This window comes from Pterocles gutturalis, unplaced genomic scaffold (genome assembly GCF_000699245.1).
Source record: "Pterocles gutturalis isolate BGI_N339 unplaced genomic scaffold, ASM69924v1 scaffold9116, whole genome shotgun sequence".
In the NCBI taxonomy this organism is placed as follows: Eukaryota; Metazoa; Chordata; class Aves; order Pterocliformes; family Pteroclidae; genus Pterocles; species Pterocles gutturalis.
In genome coordinates this window covers 1-18,520 of record NW_010102992.1, presented here as the reverse complement: position 1 = coordinate 18,520, position 18,520 = coordinate 1, and the positions used below count along the sequence as shown (strand labels likewise).

The 18,520-nt window shown below is 46.8% G+C and overlaps 2 protein-coding genes across 2 annotated transcripts; one reads left to right on the top strand and one right to left on the bottom strand.

Annotated features, from left to right (window-relative positions):
* Nucleotides 1–284: 284 nt before the first annotated feature.
* On the top strand, nt 285–1,558 carry ALKBH4 (alkB, alkylation repair homolog 4 (E. coli); the record flags this gene model as incomplete). Its single annotated transcript, XM_010086515.1, has 2 exons — nt 285–482; nt 908–1,558. Coding segments are annotated over 2 exons (840 nt in total), but the record flags the coding sequence as incomplete, so codon positions are not given.
* A 7,522-nt stretch (nt 1,559–9,080) lies between these two features.
* On the bottom strand, nt 9,081–17,518 carry ORAI2 (ORAI calcium release-activated calcium modulator 2). The gene is made up of 3 exons (XM_010086513.1): nt 17,475–17,518; nt 15,006–15,246; nt 9,081–9,626 (listed from the first exon to the last, which is right to left on the bottom strand). The coding sequence occupies exons 2-3, from the start codon at nt 15,231–15,233 to the stop codon at nt 9,081–9,083; spliced, it is 774 nt and encodes a 257-aa protein (XP_010084815.1). The 5' UTR covers nt 15,234–15,246; nt 17,475–17,518.
* Nucleotides 17,519–18,520: the final 1,002 nt, after the last annotated feature.

Sequence of the window (18,520 nt, the reverse complement as noted above, 5' to 3'; positions counted from 1 at the left end):
ACACGTTGGGCGCTGAGGATCATCTCTTCTTCCCCATCTTTGCAGGATAAAGACTTTACTAGGAAAGAAAAGCGGCTTCAAGCAAGCAGCACTGTAATGCTGGGGCTGTAAAAAAGCAGGGAGGAGTTGTTCCCCCACAAAAAAATTTATCACGTCTACAAGAATCCTGTACAGACAGTTTTCAAGTGGCAGCACCAAGGTTGCAGGGGTAAATCGTGGAAATGCCCTATCTTGATAAGTTTTCCCCTCACTGCTTTTTTTCTTCTCCGTTGTTATTTCCACAGGGAGAAGATAATTTCACTTACTGTCCAGCAACTGGCCTAGCTAAAGGAAATGAGCACTCGGAATTTGCTGGCTGGGCATTTCCATTTCCAGGGGTGTTTCTCATGGAGGAGTTCATTAGTGAAGATGAAGAATCTGAGATGGTTGAACTGATGGATCGCGATGACTGGAAACCATCACAGTCTGGCCGAAAGAAACAGGTTTGACTTTAGAAGCACATTTGTTCTTAGACCCTTCTGGAAAAGGAAAGCTGTTTTCAGTTAAAACACAGAACTTTTACATGTTTCATTAAATGTTTTCCTTTGGAAGCTTTTCCTGAAACCAATTGCAAGAATTACTTGTAATTAAAGGTAACTTATTGCAACAATTGTACTTCAGATGGAGTTCACACAATCTCCAAGTGAAAGAAGTGGGTGTTTTTACTTTACAGGTGACCAACCTAATTCCAGAGAGATTAATGTAGCTTCACTGAGCCCTTTTGCAACCTGGTGACCAAGTCACTGGAAGAGATGAGAACTCAAAAGTCTTGACCACAAGCCCTGTAGGAATCACAGCCTCGCCAAAAAGATTTGTTCCTGATTTTTCCTTAACACCAGCTCTTCTCCTCCTTTTTTTTCCCCACCAGGACTATGGACCCAAAGTGAACTTCAAGAAACAAAGGATGAAAGCTGGCAGCTTTACTGGTTTGCCAAGTTTTAGTAAAAAGATCGTGGCACAAATGAAGTCCTGCTCTGTACTAGGCAGTTTCTTACCTGTTGAACAATGTAATCTGGACTATGTGCCAGAAAGAGGTTCTGCCATCGACCCACATTTTGATGACTGGTGGCTTTGGGGAGAGCGTCTGGTTAGCTTAAACTTGCTCTCAAAAACTGTGCTATCCATGTCTTGTGATTCAGAGGACAGTATCCAATTATTTCCAACTTTCAGTAAAGAAAATGGGGAATTAAGTCCCCCTGGATCTTCTACACAGACGTCAGCATGCAAAAATTCAGGCGAAGAGGGAATCAACTGCACTTTATCCCCAAAGCCTGTTCTAAGTAAAGAGGTGACTGTTGCCATCCACTTACCCCGAAGGTCTCTGGTGGTGCTGTATGGTGACGCACGGTACAAGTGGAAACACGCAATTTACCGCAAGCATATAGAGCATCGCCGAATCTGTGTCACGTTCAGGGAGCTGTCTGCAGAGTTCAGCGCTGGAGGAAGGCACGAGGAACTGGGTAAAGAACTGCTAGAAATAGCGCTTTCATTTCAAGGAAGACCAGTGTGATCAGAAAGGAAACCACAGTTGTGTTTTGTTTGGAAATTTGAGAAATAAAGTACACAATTTGCATGACTGTTTATTTCTGAAGTGTGGGTAAGGAACCAGGTGTGTACAGAGATAAACTCAATCAAATGGGAATTTAACAAACAAAAATAAGAGAGTGCAAGGAAGGGGTGGGCTCCTTGTTTCTTCAAAGACTTCTGGGCAAAGGGAGCTTTTATGCAAAAGTCAGAAATGAGCTGTTGTATTCATTAGCTGTACTGTAACAAAATGCAATAAGCAAATAGCCAGTCTTTAAACACTTAAATTAAACCAAGAAATAAACTGAGACTCATTAAACTGAGCTAAGTATCAGACTGCCCTTGGTACAGATTCAGCCCAAGCCCTGCAGCAGATTTTGACCTTTCCTGGCCCGTACTTGATTCCGTCATACTGCTCTTACTGTTGCACTGTGCTGCAGAGACACAACTATCTTCAGGTCCTTTAGAGATCAGGTCTCCAGGGGAGGAAGGTAAGCAAGCATATCTCCACAGATAGCACAACACACCGAGAACTAATTAAAGTAATTATCCTTTGCTGAAGATTCATGCTCTCACCATGAGGATTAATCATAAATACCGTGTGTGACCTATATCTTCTGGGACCAAAGAGCAGCACTTGCGGAGGGCTGATGCCAGCTCTTCCACAGAGACAACTTGGACAGAGTTCAGACAAAAGACTTGCACAGACTGTGTTATTTTCTGATCATTTGTCACCCCTGAACCCTGCTGTCAACTCTCAGTAGCAAGAGTCTGATTTTGGGAATAAGCTGGGCAACAGACTGCAGCACTGGCATCTATCATTTTTTTCCTTGGCACCTCCAGCAGTCAGGTTTGAATCATGCCTTGTACCTAAGATTCAAGGAGTCATTTGTCACAAGCTAATCTGAGGCCATCTGTCTGCTCGGAACAAACTTCTGTGCTCTTGAGAATGAAGCTGTGCCGGGGAAGAAGTGTGATCCTTTAATAAACGCAGTTGTGTCATCAAAACCATTCGGCACAGTCACACCTACAGTAATAAAAGAACAGTTCACAATGCTCCCTGGTTTTGGTTGGTAAGGAAAGTGGACACACACACACATTACGTGGGATCTCACTTCCCTTCCCAGGTGTATCCTGCCCTGACAGTAATTCCTTGGCACAACGCACAGGTTTTACTGTATAGCGATGCACTCATGCTACAGACATGGCCCTCTGCTTCAGGCACTGCAGGGGAGGGAGCTCTTCACCCAGCAAAACAGATACTAGCAATCGGCTGGGTGAATCAGGATGGTTTTTACCAGTTTAAGCTGGCAGATACCACCACACTCCTTCCTGGCTGCAGTGAACCAGTTTCAGTTCAGCCCCATATTTAACCAGTTGTGGACATGGTCTACGTGATAATTCCAACAGGGACCTGTGAGCAGGGCTCCCACGGGCAGTCCTAAACCCCAAACCTCCATCTGGACCCGCTGCCGAGCATCCCCTGCAGTTTTGGCAGTCACAGGATGCCCGCTCGGATGGACACCCATCACTGCAGACGCAGTCAGCTAACATGCACCAGCCTGGCCACGCTTCTCACAGCGAGCTTTACTCCGGGAAATTTCTCATCAGCTGCAACTTCTCTAGCTCACTCCCAAAAGCAGGGCCTCATGCTCTCAAAATAGCATTTCCTGACCTTTTTCCAGCAGACTGGTGTAATCAGCACCGTGCCATTGGTGCCTGCAGGGCTCAGAAGCCGTGGGGAGCGTGATGTCCCCAGGCCAGCTCAGTGTCCCACCCGGAGCTGCCATGGGAGCAGAGGACCTGCGGCCAAGCTGGAGGACATGGCTGGTGGCCCGCTGGAGCACAGCACGAAGCCACACCAGGGCAGGAAACCCAGGGCAGGCTGTTATCAGTACAGCAAGCATTGAGCCCGTATCCTCATCATCCCTTCAGGACTGAGCCTCTCCAGCAATCTGCTCTTTGCTCAGCAACCTGCGGCAACCAAGTATTTCCATTAATGTTTGGCCCTTATTTCCAATGCTCCCTTTTACATTGTGCTCTCAGGCTGTTAAAATACTTTCTGTGTGCGTACCTGCTGCCTCATTCTCTCCGCAGTGAAAGCAGATGATGGCTTCTGATGAATCAGAGTGCCACAGTAATGAGATACACCCTATTAGTTCATTTTGTGCTCTGCATTTGTTAGCTCAATTTTTCTGTCTCTATTGAACTATCTGGGAAGCTGCTGTTCTTCCCAAAAAATTGCAGCTCTTCCTGGCTGATATCTTAAATCTGAAAAAATGCAAATAATTATATACTGAGCCAAAACCTGGGAGCTTTGTTTAGATGTTTTTGAAGTCCAACACTTCATCTAGTCACTACACAGTCATTGCTATGTCCATCTCCTGACATTTTTCACCTGTTAAACAGCCTCTTGGGCATCATCTTCGATCAAAATGCAATTACACACCCATCGGCTCTGTATTACTTTCTAAAACTTTATGTACATTCTCTTCTTAAAAGCCAGAATCGCAGTGCTGCAGAACATCAATTGCTTTGGACTGTCAGGTATCATAGACATCTGAGAAAAGTATACAGGTTTTAATCTTAATTAATTAGATTTTGAAAGTAATTTTGGCTACTATGCTAGCATTATTAATGTAAGAGAAATTTTAATGGCGTTGTAGGAATTCCTGTCACAGTTGTTTATCTCCTTAACCAAGATTAGCACATGTAAAACACACACCAAGAACCAGGCCCTCATTAAAAGGAAGCACATCTAATTGTTATCAGCTTGTGTATGTTAAGAGGAGGAGGAGAATATCTGACCAAGCTTGTTTTAAAGAAAGGCAAAATCCAAGTTAACCCATAGAGGATGCTGGAGGACTTGCGCTGCTTTTCAACACATCAGTCTGAAATCAGCAAGAGGCATAAAACTCTGCAAGTTTATCCAGTTTCTCTCAGGCAGCTGGACAATTACTGAGATACAGACATCATTCTACATTAAATATTGTTCACGCAGAGATAAAACAAATATAGACAAAGCTAAAATACAGATTTTTTTTTTTTCTCCTAGCACGTGGCACTCATCGTTGCTACAACCCTGGGCAGAAGGCAAGCTCCCAGCTGCACACATGGGCATTTGCGGGGATGCTTTCCAAATCCAGCCAGTCAGTAATTACTGAAACTGCTTCATTTGAAATGGGGATGGAGGAGACAGCCTGCAAGAAGTTAACCAGAAAATAACCACACTGGCCCAGTTATGCCAGGATCTGAATTTGAGGTTGTGGCTTTGCGGGGGTTATTGAGGAAGCCGTCTTAAAACTAGATGCAACAAGATTGAGAAGATAACAAAGCTACAGCAGCAAGGAAACTGTTTTAAGGCAGGCAAGGAAGAGAAAGACATTATGAAATCCCACAAAAAGGCAAGAGGAGAATGTGAAGTGCCAGCCACCAGCTGGTCACCCTGCACCCCCATCCCTGTGGCAAGCCGGGATTGCCCGTTGCCGAGCCCCAGCGTCAGGGAGCCGAAGGATGTTTGCTCTGTGGCTGCACCCACCCCGCCAGCTCTCTATAAACACTTCCACATATTTGAGCGCTTACCGCAGAGTGCGCTCCACCCGCGGCTCTCGCACAGGATCGCTTTCAGTCATCACGTGGGGCAGGCTCAGATGGTCAAATCCAACATCTCCATCTCCCCCAGCTGTAAAGCTTCCCCAGAGTCACAGATCCACAGAGCGGCGGGGCAGCAGCTACCCGAGCCAGGCCTGCCCCAGGGCGACGTTAAAAATAGGGCGCTCGCAGAGTCAGAGCTGCCATGAACCACAGCAAAGGGAGAACCCGATACTGCTCCGGCTCCAGCAGCTCCCTCCGGCTCGCATTCGTGCCCGGTCTTGACTCCTGCTAACGAGGGATGAGAGAGAGGAGTTGCCACTCAAAACAAGGCTGATGCCCAGGAATGATATGAAGCGGGGCTGTAGCCCTGTCACCGACAGCTCCTGCCCTGCTTCAGGAAGGGTCTTTGCAGGGCAGGAGCCTGCAGAGACATTTTTCTGCTGGGCAAAAACTGTCCAGAAACAAAAAAAATCTTAAGGACGACTCAGGAGCAAGATTGTGGCTGTCCCCTGCAGCACGCCAGGGCAAGCCCCACTGCAGAAACTGGGAGAAATGGCCCAAGCAAGGCAGTAACTGGTTGGGAGAGTCGCAGACTAAGGGAGCTGGGAATTAGGGCAAGAGCCACCCCCAATGACAGCACCCCAGGGCCCACGGCTGGTGCAGAAAGCTAACACACGTATCCAGAAATCCTCGATGCACATCCCAGCCCAAGGGCAGGACCTTTGGGAGAAGCATCCCTGTGCAGGCACTGCAGGAACGGAGCCACACGAAACCTGGGAGACCCCAGCAACGACTGACACGCTGGGAAAGAGAGAGGTGACAGCACAGGACAGCCCTGGCCACGCACCGTCAAGTGAAGCTGGCTGTGACAGTGCGCTGCCAGCCCCGCCAGGACACCAGCGACAGTGTGGAAAGGCAGGCATCTCCCCCCTTGACTGATGGGATCCTGCTGACAACCATGGGCCAGCAGCAGGAGCAAAGGAGGATTTTCTGGCGCTGGACCACAGGAACACCCATCTGGACAAGTACAACATCCCTGCTCCTTTACGGATCAACTACCGTGCCTGATACCAGAGGCAATCCTTCTGCAACACAAGTCTGGACCCAACAGCAGTGAAAATGTAAACAAGTTGGAGGAAGAGAGGCAGGAGCAAGAAAAACAAATGCTGTTGTTGGAAAAGAAGGAGAGTAGTTACAGCACAGAGGTGATGGGGAACCCAGAGAGATCCCAGACGCCAGAGTCAAAGAGCAAAAACACTCCCATGGGCTTCTTGTGGAAGGGAGAACTTGGTGCCCAGAGAGACACAAGAAACAGAGCTGCAAGCAAAGATAGGAAAACACACTATTATTATTATTATTCTGTTTTAAGCCCTTGAGACACCATCCCAAACTGTACCTCAGACTCCCCACTGGAGTAAGGCGATCCCACTCCAGCCACAGATGCACTGTCTTGAGACTCATCTTGAATCCAATCCCACCAAAGCCTCACCAAGTTCTTCTACAAAATCAAAGCACAGTTTCTGCTGCATTTCTCCATCTGCTGAAGTTTATTATATTTGCAAAGAATTAAATGAATGATTTGGCTTTTTCCAAATGAGCTGCATTGCTTTCACAGCACTGTATGCACACTGTGAAACCTTTTTTTTTTTTTAAATGGCAAAAATGGCTCAATACTTTCCTTGACAACCTCCTGAGCTCCACAGCACACAGGGTCCTATTATTACTGAGGTTAAAGCAGAGTGCAAGGTACAGATGAGAGATTCATCCTGGCTCTGTATTCACAACAGAAATTCTATTGGTAGAAGAGCCTACATGTGTAATACTTGGCAGAAAACTCAACTCTGATTTTGTTGTATAAACCTTTAATTTTTATTACGGTAAAAAGAGGAGAGAGAGGGCAGATTCCTGGGGAGAGCATAGGAATTTCATGACCACCCACTTCCTGGAGGACACTCCTTATTTTTTGCATAATGCGCATCATAAGTACCGACTAGTCATTTAGCACACAAAGATGATTTTCTTTGCTGCACATTGGCCAATATGGTACATGCCAACTGCGGCAAGAACAACAGATGAAAGCCACAGACACAGTGCTAAGCAACTTGTTCAGCAACGCTCAAATTCGCCTGTAAACAAGAGAGATTAGAGTTGGGTTCCCAAGGTCCTTGCCAGAGAGGAACATAGGGATAGTCTCACCCTGCTGCGCTGGGATTTGCGTGTACCCTCCGTTTCGGGAAGCTGACGTGTAATACATTGCCATTAGATTTCTAAAATCCCTGGGGAATAAGGGACCAGGGCTAAACAGAACATTACAAACATCCTTAATGATTTCAAAAACCTATAAGGCCTGTGAGACTCTGAAACTGCAATGTTTGAGTGCAGAGCAGGAAATCGGCACAGGATTCCCTGGGGAATAAGGGACCAGGGCTAAACAGAACATTACAAACATCCTTAATGATTTCAAAAACCTATAAGGCCTGGGAGACTCTGAAACTGCAATGTTTCGAGTGCAGAGCAGGAAATCAGCACAGGATCAGGGCCAAGAAAATGTGCTTATGCTTCTTTCAGCCCTGTGTGGCAGAAAGCCTTACTTTCCCTTAAAAGATCTGATGATTGCAAAACACTCTTTTCCCTCCACAAAGTTACCATAAATCATAAAATCATTTTTAGAGAAGTTTTTCACTCAAAAGAATGCTACAGAATTTACAGGCTTCCCTTGCTAAGCAATACAGACGTGCAAGTGTCATCCTCTCTGCTGCTGAAAAAACCCGTCAGCTCAAATGAAACGTGATAGCTCTTTAACGGCACACAGCCTCTCCCGCTGGATCCAGCTCCGTCAGACTCGCCAGTACTGCCCTGGGTTCCACCAGAGGAGTTGCCTGCTTTGGTGGAGAAGGAAGCGTTTGTTTTTAAAAGACAAAAAAAAGAAAACCCAACAACTGATAAAATACACAGGATTGGGACTTGTTCTCTCCAGCAAACCAGGCAAAGACATTGCAACAATACATGAATGAAGATGACATACCAACAGACTTCTACAATATGTTATACACTGTCACTCCTTACCTCCTTGAAACTTCCTTTTGTAGTCCTTCAAAGTTTTGTCTTATTAAATTCCCTGTCACTGTTCTTTTTTCAGAATGTCCTTGTTAAAACTAAAACACCTGTAAGCCTTCCCTGGGCACTCTTGCCTCTTACTGGGAAAAAACACACCATCTTGGCATTCATTCAATCCAAAGTGACAGATGCTGCTGAAGAAAGTATGGCAGAACTTCCCCGCCTCCTGCAATTCAAAATTCTACCTCACCAGCTGTAAAAACATAGTAAGGAATATCAAAAGAAAAAAAAAAAAAGCTAAGGCTGATTTCTTTATGGTTATGTATTTATGAAACACTTGCTTTGGAACAAAGGTGATCAACACTCACAGTTTCTGTTGTGCTTTCCTGGATGTCCTTGAGTCAGCTGCAGATACCCTCATTAACCAGCTTAGCTCTAGAAACGAGCTGCCAGTTAATTGCTGCTGCACGGACAGCCAGGGAGCTCTGACACATATGACAGGCCCTACACACACACCGGCTTTTTGGACAGCTGATGCAGTTTGACTTTTGGCAACAGAATACTGCATTTGTAAAAAATATAGATTTTTGTCTACCTGAACCAACGTTAAGGTAGATAAAGCTTTCACCTTAACTCCCCAGCAGTGTTGACTTACGTATGCAAGTGTGTAGGACCAGAAACAGGCCAGAGACCCCAGCATCTGAAACAGCACTAGAACCCACAGCTATATACGGCAGGCAATTAGCATTTACATAGTTAAGCCTCAAGACAATCCATCACTGGTGCATCTCACCAAGTAGCAAAACAGGTATTTTGCTCTAAGCCTTAGCGGAGCGGATTTGCTGGGAGCAGCCGCTGCCTCTCTGTCACACTACCTGCATGCCTCTGTCATGCCCATCTAACTGCACTTTCAGTTTGTGAAGCTCTTCGATCTCTCGGTTGTGGCGCTCTGTTTTGTGCCGCACCAAACTGCGGTAGAAATGAATGGTGAAGACGACAAAAATCAGCCCCACTGGGACCATGATGATGGTGGAGACCAGCGCTGACTGCCAACCCGCGTGGCCGCTGGGCTTCTCGACGTTGGTGGTCTCATTTTTCAGGATGGAGCCCACAGGCAGAAATTTTATCCAGCAGAGAAGCACGACTTCTGCAAGGAAAAGGAGGATCCCCAAGACGGTGGAGAAGCCCCATGCCAGCTCGATGTAGGGATGCATGCGCTCGTGCGGGGACTCGCTGATGGAGTTCAGGTTGTGGATGTTGCTCACCGCTTCCACGTTGGGCAGAATGCAGGTGCTGATGAGAAGGGCAAAGAGATGAACTGCCACCAGCACCGTCGTGCAGGCACTGAAGGCGATCAGCAGCATCTGGGGGTACTTGTACTGCACCTCCAGCTGCACCTCCACCATGGCAACCTGGGGGAAAGGAACAAAAAGTTTGTCAACACCTGCTAGTCTTCCTCTTTTCAAGGCTTTCATCCAGCAAAGCATCTTTGCTCAGGAAGAGCACCTAAGGTCAAGTAAACAGTCAAGTGCTTTTTAGAATGGCATCGATGGATCCTTCCTATTTCCCACAAAGACGCATGCACAGGCTGCAGGCTGGCCTCTCTGAAGGCTTACATGCACATTTCCACACTGTATTTTCTGAAATAACAGATCTCTCCTTGCAACCATGAGCCATATGAACCGCATCATACCAAACACACAGCAGAAGGAACTCATTAGACAACAAGTGGAGCTCGGAGGCAGCCGACAGCCTGCTAACCCGCCCGCCCATCACACGTTCTCCTTCCGCTCACCGCTTGCGGCTGCAGTGCAGGAAATTTCAACTTCAGGCGCATAAAGAAAAATCAAAAGCAAGCAGCCCTTCTGGCCAGCGGCCAGCAAAGTTTCACTACCCCCCATGGGAAAAACACAACGCAAGCTACCGTAGAGTTTAAGTGAGTCCACAGTTAAAATAGCTGCCTTCTATTCTCGGAACATTCTACGTTCATTTTTATTACAAATTATGCCCAGATACAAGTTATTTATATCCTCTAATTTCTCCCTAGAGAGCTAATAACTTGCTGATATACTCAACAGAAGTGGACAGCCACTGGATTATGGGTGTGTTCAACCACTCAGGAGTCCTGTTTTCTCACAACAAGAGCAATCATATACCACGTCTATAAAGTTGTTGATTTTTTCTTTAATCAAACAAAGCTTAACAAGCAGAATAAGCATAAGAGAGCAAGGGGCTCTTCTGCGATCAGAACTGGAGTCCTAGTGCTGTCCCCTGTTAACCGGGTTAGCATAAGAAGTTGTAAAATGAAGTAAAATATTTCTGCGTGGTGGTATACCTGGAAGGACTGCAGAAACCTTGTGCTAAGAGAAACTCCAAAAACAGTGGACGAGACTATCAAACGTTCCTCTCTCTAGAGGCTTGCTTGGCTCTGCAGCTGCACTTCATGATGTGCACAGGTACCAAACTTGCCTGGCAGCAGGCAAAACCTCTGTTGATCCCAGGCAATCTGCTGCTTCAGGGTGACAAAGCTTGCCGGATGCTTTAAGGAGAGAAGCCGATGCTTGGATGCCTGCCTCAGGGCAGTGCCTCTCAAGACCATCAAGAGAAGGCAAAGCCCGAACAAGCTGCTCTGTTCTGGGAGGTAGGTGGTTTTTGCAGAACAGATACATCGTGACTTTATCCAGACTTCGCATGAGACCACCGCTGAGCAGCCATTTCAGGCTCTGTACAAAAATCCGCACCGTTCACTCTGGCATTACTTGTTAACAATATAATTTAGGCACTGGAAGATTAGGACTACACTCATGTTCTCCCTGTGGGTAACCCTGAAAAGGATTAAAGGGGATGGAAGCAAGTGCCTATGTCGGCATGGCTGCTGCCTTACCTGCCTTCCCTATAAAACTGTCGAGCAGCCTGAATGAGGGGGTCACAGTCAAGGCTGAACACATTTCACAGCAACCAAGACATAACGTGTGTGTTCGGGCAGCAAATAGTCAATCCCTGCAAGTCCAAATTTTATACCTACATCAACTATTTATGATATTAGAGACACCAAAATATTGTGGCAGTTCTCGGACATTCCCAGACTTTTGTTCTGATTATGAACTTTTTAAAGTTTTCACTTTTTAAATTGTTTTTTTAGGTTTTAATTTGGTTTTTAAAGGTTCCTGCTTGCAGTTTACAGTAGTTCTTGTCTTATAGCAGAGAAAATAATAACGCAGGATTGGCTTCACCATCTACTGCAAGGTCAATTTAATTAGAACACATGCCACATTGCCTTGCATATGTTCTCTTCGCAGATCCCCCTATATTGATTTGAGAAGGAGGAGACCAAACTTCTTCTCTGCCGCGCTGTTCTGCAGGACGTGTTTGCACAGCGCTGTGATTGTCAGTCACGCCCCATCAGCCAAGGAGAGCTGCAGGTGTATTGTCCATTATTGGGTGCTGTAATCCAAGGGTATACAGCACACTGAACAGGAATTGTACCTGCGTGTTCAATTTATAGCTTTCTATTAAAGCTGAAAGCCTGGCTGATGTCAACATATCAATTTCTACTTGTTATCCTTCACATGAGCAGCACTTTTCAGCTAATTGGATGTTTCCTCCCAGACTAACCTATTCCCTAGGGCTAGCTTCAGCTGTGTGATGTGATGAATTTTTAACACTGACTGATGGCTCAGTAAGAGGTATTTCAGGAAAAACATCAACAATCCAGATAGGGCAGCAAGGCAGAAAAACAGTTCATTTAACCCAAACAAGTACTGGAAAGGTGAGTGAGCAGTTATTGCTTTACCTTGTACAGACCGTCATGTCATTCTCTGACCGGGATAAGAGAAAGAGGACAAGCTGACATAACCCATTTAAAAATCATTAAATTTGCTGCTTAGTCTGTAAAAACTATTACTATGTCGTGTTTGATACAATTATACTCTTCTGTGGTCACAGCCCGCTTTATTGTAACCTCTTTCCAGAAGCCAAGGTGTCAAGGGCTTGACTTTGCAAGGCACTGAGCACTCTGCTGAGCCCCAGAATATCTCAGCATTGAACTCCTCATTCTCAGGTTTGCTGAAGAACCAAGTACTCAGAACATTTTAGAATTAACCTGCAATTAAATTAAATGCAATTATGGTTTGTTTGGTTTTTTTTTAGACCAGTACAGACCAGATTGTCCACAACAAATATGATGCTCATCTTGAGAAATTCAGACCAGGATAGATAGTACCAGGCAAAAGGATGACAAATGGCTTAACATAACCCTGTTACATTCACACAGATGGTTTGGCAGCCTGTAAAAACAATCACTCCAGTAGATCTGTTAGGTTTTTTGTTTTTTTTAAACCAAATACCATACCCTGTAGCAATTGGGCAAGTATTGAGAAGACTGATGAGCAGTAACAGCTCTTATCAGGAAAATTATTAAGGAGGTTTCCTAAGCTCCCTCTAAATCTCTTTCATCTCCAGTCTCCCTGGGGCAGTAGCTCTACAGCCCACCTCCAGACAGACCTGGAACTGGAACAGACTCGCATCCTCCTGATCTGCCCGAGTCTGCCAGAAATACCAGAGAGAGCATTGAGTAACGAGGAAGGTTCGCATTATTCTACAGCCTGTCCAGAGGGAGCTGGACCAAAGCCACCGCCTGTTGATTAAATATCCATCAGCTCGTAATAATTTTCAGCCAATATGGAACTGGCTTGGATCAACCCCGCTGACAGGGAAGTAAATAAAGCAATAGCCGAGCCCTGGATGACATTTGTTTACATAGTTAAATGTACACAGGGCTTCATGGAAACTATTTAACTCTAAATAACTTCTTTACTTTCATCAATAGCCAAATAGATGCTCTTATTAGAGAGTAAACATCCACGTACTAAATACCTGCCTGCCAAATTACCAGCAGAGAAATAGCCTGGCAGGAAAAGATCCCTCAGCTTTCACTGGAAGGCCCAGTACGATCAGCTGGGAGAAAGCTTGCTAATAAAGAGAATTCCTTATTGCAAATATTTTGATTTCTGACAGTTACTGATTTCAGGTGTACTTATCATGCTAAGCTAGTGATCTGTAATTAACAGTACTTATACCCATGTGTTTATTTGACTTGTGTTTTTAACAGTTTAAAGAGAATAGAAGTCAAACAATTTTGTGTGTTTGCAGAAGACCTTCAGCAAGTTTCTGTTGTTGAGTCGAGAAGGCATGCTTTGTTTCCAGATATGTGGTTCAGCCCTGCAGCGTGGGTGGGCTGCAAGTCCCCTCGGGTCCCAGCGATGCCAGTGACAGCACGCCCCAGCACGGGCACCTGCCTGCGCAACCATGCTGCCTGGATAGAGCAAGAGTTCACAGAGCTATAAAACATTAATTTAATAATCACGTTAAAGAGAACAGCCACAAATTACTAACTCAGAACTCAAGTAACCCAGAGGCACACAGGGCAAGCACATGAGCTGCTTTTTGAAGTCAGAAAGCTTCTAAGTGAAAGAAATCTCGAGGAGAGCACTCAACTTTCTCAAATCAAGGAGATGCCTTCTTCCATTTCAGCACATGAGCTGGTTATAAAAGTTTTTACAAGCATTGCATGCACGCAGTCAGCGCGCGGCGAGGAATTGAAAGCAACCAAGCACCCTCTCTCCCCTGCAGCCTGCTCCCGCTGAACTCCCCGCTTGCATTTTTCCACCTTCACTTTGGGCGACCAACTTCGTCACCCCAAACAGACTGTTGTAATGTTACAGATGATTCATATTCTGGGGGGTTGGGGGAGGAAAAAACAGCGGAAGAAGCTAAAATAAAACAAGGAAAGCTATCCGGAAAGTCCCTGAGATCTGTCTTACCCCCAAGCTCCTGAGCTGCAGGATCTTCCCATCACGTCCCGCTCGCCCAGGCGCTGCCCTCTGCATTCAGCTGACCGACCTCAGGAACAGCCAGGCTTGCACATTTCCTGAGCAGAAAACCTCCCCCAACAGGTTTCAATTCTCAATAACCAAGAGGGGAGATGAAGAGGCTCAGACAGTTCTGAGCACTGGACTACCGCCTGTCTCTGTCTCTTTTATTTGCTCACTCCCTGACATGGTTTTGACCTGCACAGATAGCTTCCAGATAACACCCAAGTGCTGCACAGAGGAAAGCAAATACCAGGGATTATTCCCAACAGGCAGCACTGACAAAAATACCCCAGGTTTGGCTGCCTTCAGGCCACAGAGTCCTCTGCCACCAGGTCCGAGGCTGCAGGGCCTCTTCTCACACCTCAGCGCATAACACGATCTCCCCGATCACGCTATGCAAACTCCATTCTGGCAGACTCTGACCCAACCTCCACCTTATTTTAGACACTGTGACCTGAAAAAACACATACAGAAATCAAGATAATGTTCAGGACTGCAGCAACAACCGCAGGGGCCGAGCTGCTCCACACCCAGGTGCAAGGAAGGCAGCCAGCGAGGACTGGCCTCGGGGCAAAAGGAGAGCCGGGTCCTGCATTGTTTAGCGTCGCTGGTGGAGCACTTAGGATCATCTGCATGTAGGGGATTAGCATTTTTAAAGGGCTGACTTGGGAGTGCGTGGGTTGGCAGGGTTGGTGGTTAGGCGGCTTAGTGGTGGTTAGTGTATCGTGCTGCTTTGGGAGAGCCAGCCTCAAACCTTCCCGCAGCAGCCAAGCAGAAACCCCAGGCAGATGCCTCCTGCCTCTTTAGCAAACAACAGCATGTCCTGCTTCTTCACAGGAGGAAAACACCGATTAATAGACGATTTTAAAGAAACAAAACCTTCATGATCCAAAAAGTGTTGCTGCAAAATACACGTACCATCGCAAATCCGGAGAGCAGAGCAGAGGTTCTGCTGGAGGCTTTCAGTTTGGCTCGGCTCAGGTACAACTTTCTCCACGAAAGGGCCTGAACGGAGTGGTGGTTGGATGTGACCAATTCCAGATAGCTGCGCCGGACCCAGTCCCGATAATCCATGCCTTTTGTGCCGGGTTCAGAGCAGCAAGCAGGAGTGGAAGGATCCACTGGAACGTTTAATTCAGAACTCATGATGAGAGAAATGCTGAGGGAACAAAACAGCCAGGTTCAAAAGGAGGCAGCAGATGGGACAAGCATCAAAGCTACGTTGAAACAAAGTTGTCCTCAGTCAGTAGGAAAATAATGGACCAAATACCATCACACTTGCAAGGCACACAACAGAGAAAGGAGCATCCATAATTGCTAAAAATGACCATGAGAACTAGGAAAGATTATACAAGTAAACCCGGTCAGGAATTCAAGAAGGCTGCACCGCATCTGGCTTTTCATGTCAAAGCTGGCACCTCAGCTTTGCCCTGCTAATAAAAAAGATCAGTTTACATAGAGACACTTTGGAAACAGGGTCCCCATCTCACCACTTTGTTCTAAGCTGACAGTTAACTTCACAGTGCATCACGGATGGGCTCCAAACGCACCTCCTTAGAGCACCAAAGTAACGCCAGCCAGCATGGTCAGGGAATCACTTTTTGGTCTTTCTTTGGAAACCAGTTTTTTTCAGTTAAACCATTGCTCATCACAGCTCGGTTTAGATGGGCACAGTTCCTCCCCAAGACCTCCTGGAGCTGAATGCTGCGTAGGGTTAACGAATGAACCTCCCAAGCTCCTGCAGTGGGAAGTTAATTTCCTGAACTGCTCACACTCTGCTTATCAGCCACATCTGACCAAGAATCCTGTTCCCTTACTTCCACCGTGGCTCTTAGCCCCAGGCAAGGAAAAGACAATTGCAGGGCAAAAGCCATCTGCCTTCCAGGTAGTTCCAGTGTCTTCAGATTCAAGAGATTACTGTTTCAGGTGGTGAATGCCCCAGCTGCCAGCAGACACACACCACATCCACCCACCCCCTCCTCACAGCAGGCTGCTGCGGAAGGGCTCTGGGGATCCCCATGCCATCCACGGGCACAACACAGAATTCATGAAGTGTTTTGTGCAAAATTTTCTCAGCTCTGACACACATCTGAAACCAGGATTCTCTGATTAATCCCCACACTCACAACTCTGCCACCGACCACCACGGGGGTGGCAGGTCCCACATGAGACCCTTCCGGCTGCAAACACTTCCCAGCTCCTGGAAGGAGATGTATGCCCAGAATCACACATGCCGTGGTACTCATCAGTCCCAGTGCCACACCTCAAGGTCACAGGCACCGTGCTGATCGCTTGAGAGGAGCCCCAGCCCTGCCTGCATCCCCCCCAGCTCCACCCAGCTCTCCAGGGACGTGGGGGCCACGTGGTGACAGCTCATAAATCAACATTTGCTGTGAGACTGGAGGAAGTGGTAAAGATAAAAAGGACATCAACTGCCAAATGGTATTACTAAAAAGAAGCAAAGCTTTTTCAGGCACAAAAGGGAAGATTAGACTTCAGCAGCAACTAAAGGGTTGTAAAATTGTCTGTCCCTCCTGAGCATGGTGGGCTTTCAGATGCCAGCCCCCTCAGACAGAAAAAGGATGTCAGTGAGAGCACAAGACTTGTTGTTCTAGGCAGTTTTTGACAAGGCCACTATTATGGCCCCTGGAGGACTCCAGGGATGGCTCCTGAACTGCTCAGCAGTCCTCAAATTATTAAAAAGAAAAAAAAAGCATAAAAGAACTTCCACACAACAATAAAAAGAACAGAATAACAGAGAAACCTCCCCACTTGCTCTGCAGCAGTCCTCAAATTATTAAAAAGAAAAAAAAAGCATAAAAGAACTTCCACACAACAATAAAAAGAAGAACAGAATAACAGAGAAACCTCCCCGCTTGCTCTGTGTTTCCAGAAAAAGGCAAGAATCACCTATTGTATAGAAGAACTAAATAAAAATCTCTCCCCAAGCCTCCCGGGAGGATCGGAGCAGAAACATTCTGTGAGCAGCAAAATTATGAAGCTGTTTCCTGTGACAACATCCTGTGTGTATTCTGCAACGTATAGTGTGGGGTGAATTTAGTAGCTTTGTCCTTAGCTGGGACACTGATGGCCTCTACCCTGCCATTTATTATCACAAAATGCACAGGAACTTTGTATGTAGGAAACTCCAACGCCTGGGACAAATTCCACTGAAAAGACGAATGAATTCAGAGGTTACAGAGGGAGAGCAAAAGTACCCAATCACATCTGCTTCTTTGCTTAGAAAAATAAGCTAAAAATACCACAAGGATGAATTTTCACTCTGGAGCAGCTCAAGAGATGTTCCCAAGAAAGTAAACAACTACAGAATAAAATCCATAAACACAAACGTAGCCCAAACAAGCAGTGACAGGACAGCAAACTCACCTTGCTGGCTACAGACATGGAAAGACAGGCTGGAGGGCTCCAAGACCTGCAACACAAGACCAAAGCAGCATTTTACATCCACTGTATCTTAAGTAGTTTTATTCTGGAAATACTTTTCAGCCAGTTATCTGCATCAGGGGAGAGTTATCCTGGAGATTCCATGTTCCTGCCTTGCAACGTTAAAGGTTTAGGACAGTTGCTCTTACACCAATAACCATCCTAAAGGGCTTTACCGCCCAGGGCTGTTGAGTTTTGGATGGAGAATCAGGACTTTCCCAGGAGACCTCAGCCTCACAGCCAGCCCTGGCCAAGTCCATCCCAGCTGTGTCATTATTCGCTTCCCTCGCACCACTGATGCATTTGACCCTGCTTCATTTCACATCGCTGAGGACAGAAAGCACTCTGCGATTGCTACCTCCTATCAATTTTGGTCATCTGTCCAGCACTGTCCTTCAGAGCAGCCAGCGTTGCGGGGAAAGCCTCCACTGTGCCTTACGCCTCGGCTGGCCTTGCGCAGCTGCAAGCACACGTGCGGGAATTTCTTCACAGTGGGGATGGAGCAGAAACTGCTGGGACTGAGATGTGCAGATCCCCCACCTGCCACCAGCATGCCCTGAATCATCGCCCGAAGAGCACTGTCTGCTTCTCTGCCTGGCTTTGGGATGTTGGCCCCCTCTCGGACCCAGGTTTCTGCCCCACACCCTGGGACTGATCAGCGGATTTGTACCAGCACCTTTCTCTCCTGTATGGTATCGCTCAAGAGCTTAGCACTGTGGCTAAGCTTAACTCCGGGCCCCAGCACATGGGGAACCCCTTCCCATGTTCTCTTCTGCCTTGGGACTCCCACAGCGGCCCCCTTGAGATGTCACATCACCCAGGCAAAGTGTGAACACCCCCCGGCTGTCACCACCCTTCCGGCAGCACAGCTCGAGCAGGGGATGCCCCCACCCTGAGCAGGATGTGACCCCCTCACCCCACCACCACAGCTGGGATCCTGCCCAGAGGGTTTCTCCTCCTCATCCAGCCACCCTCAGCACACCCCGGGA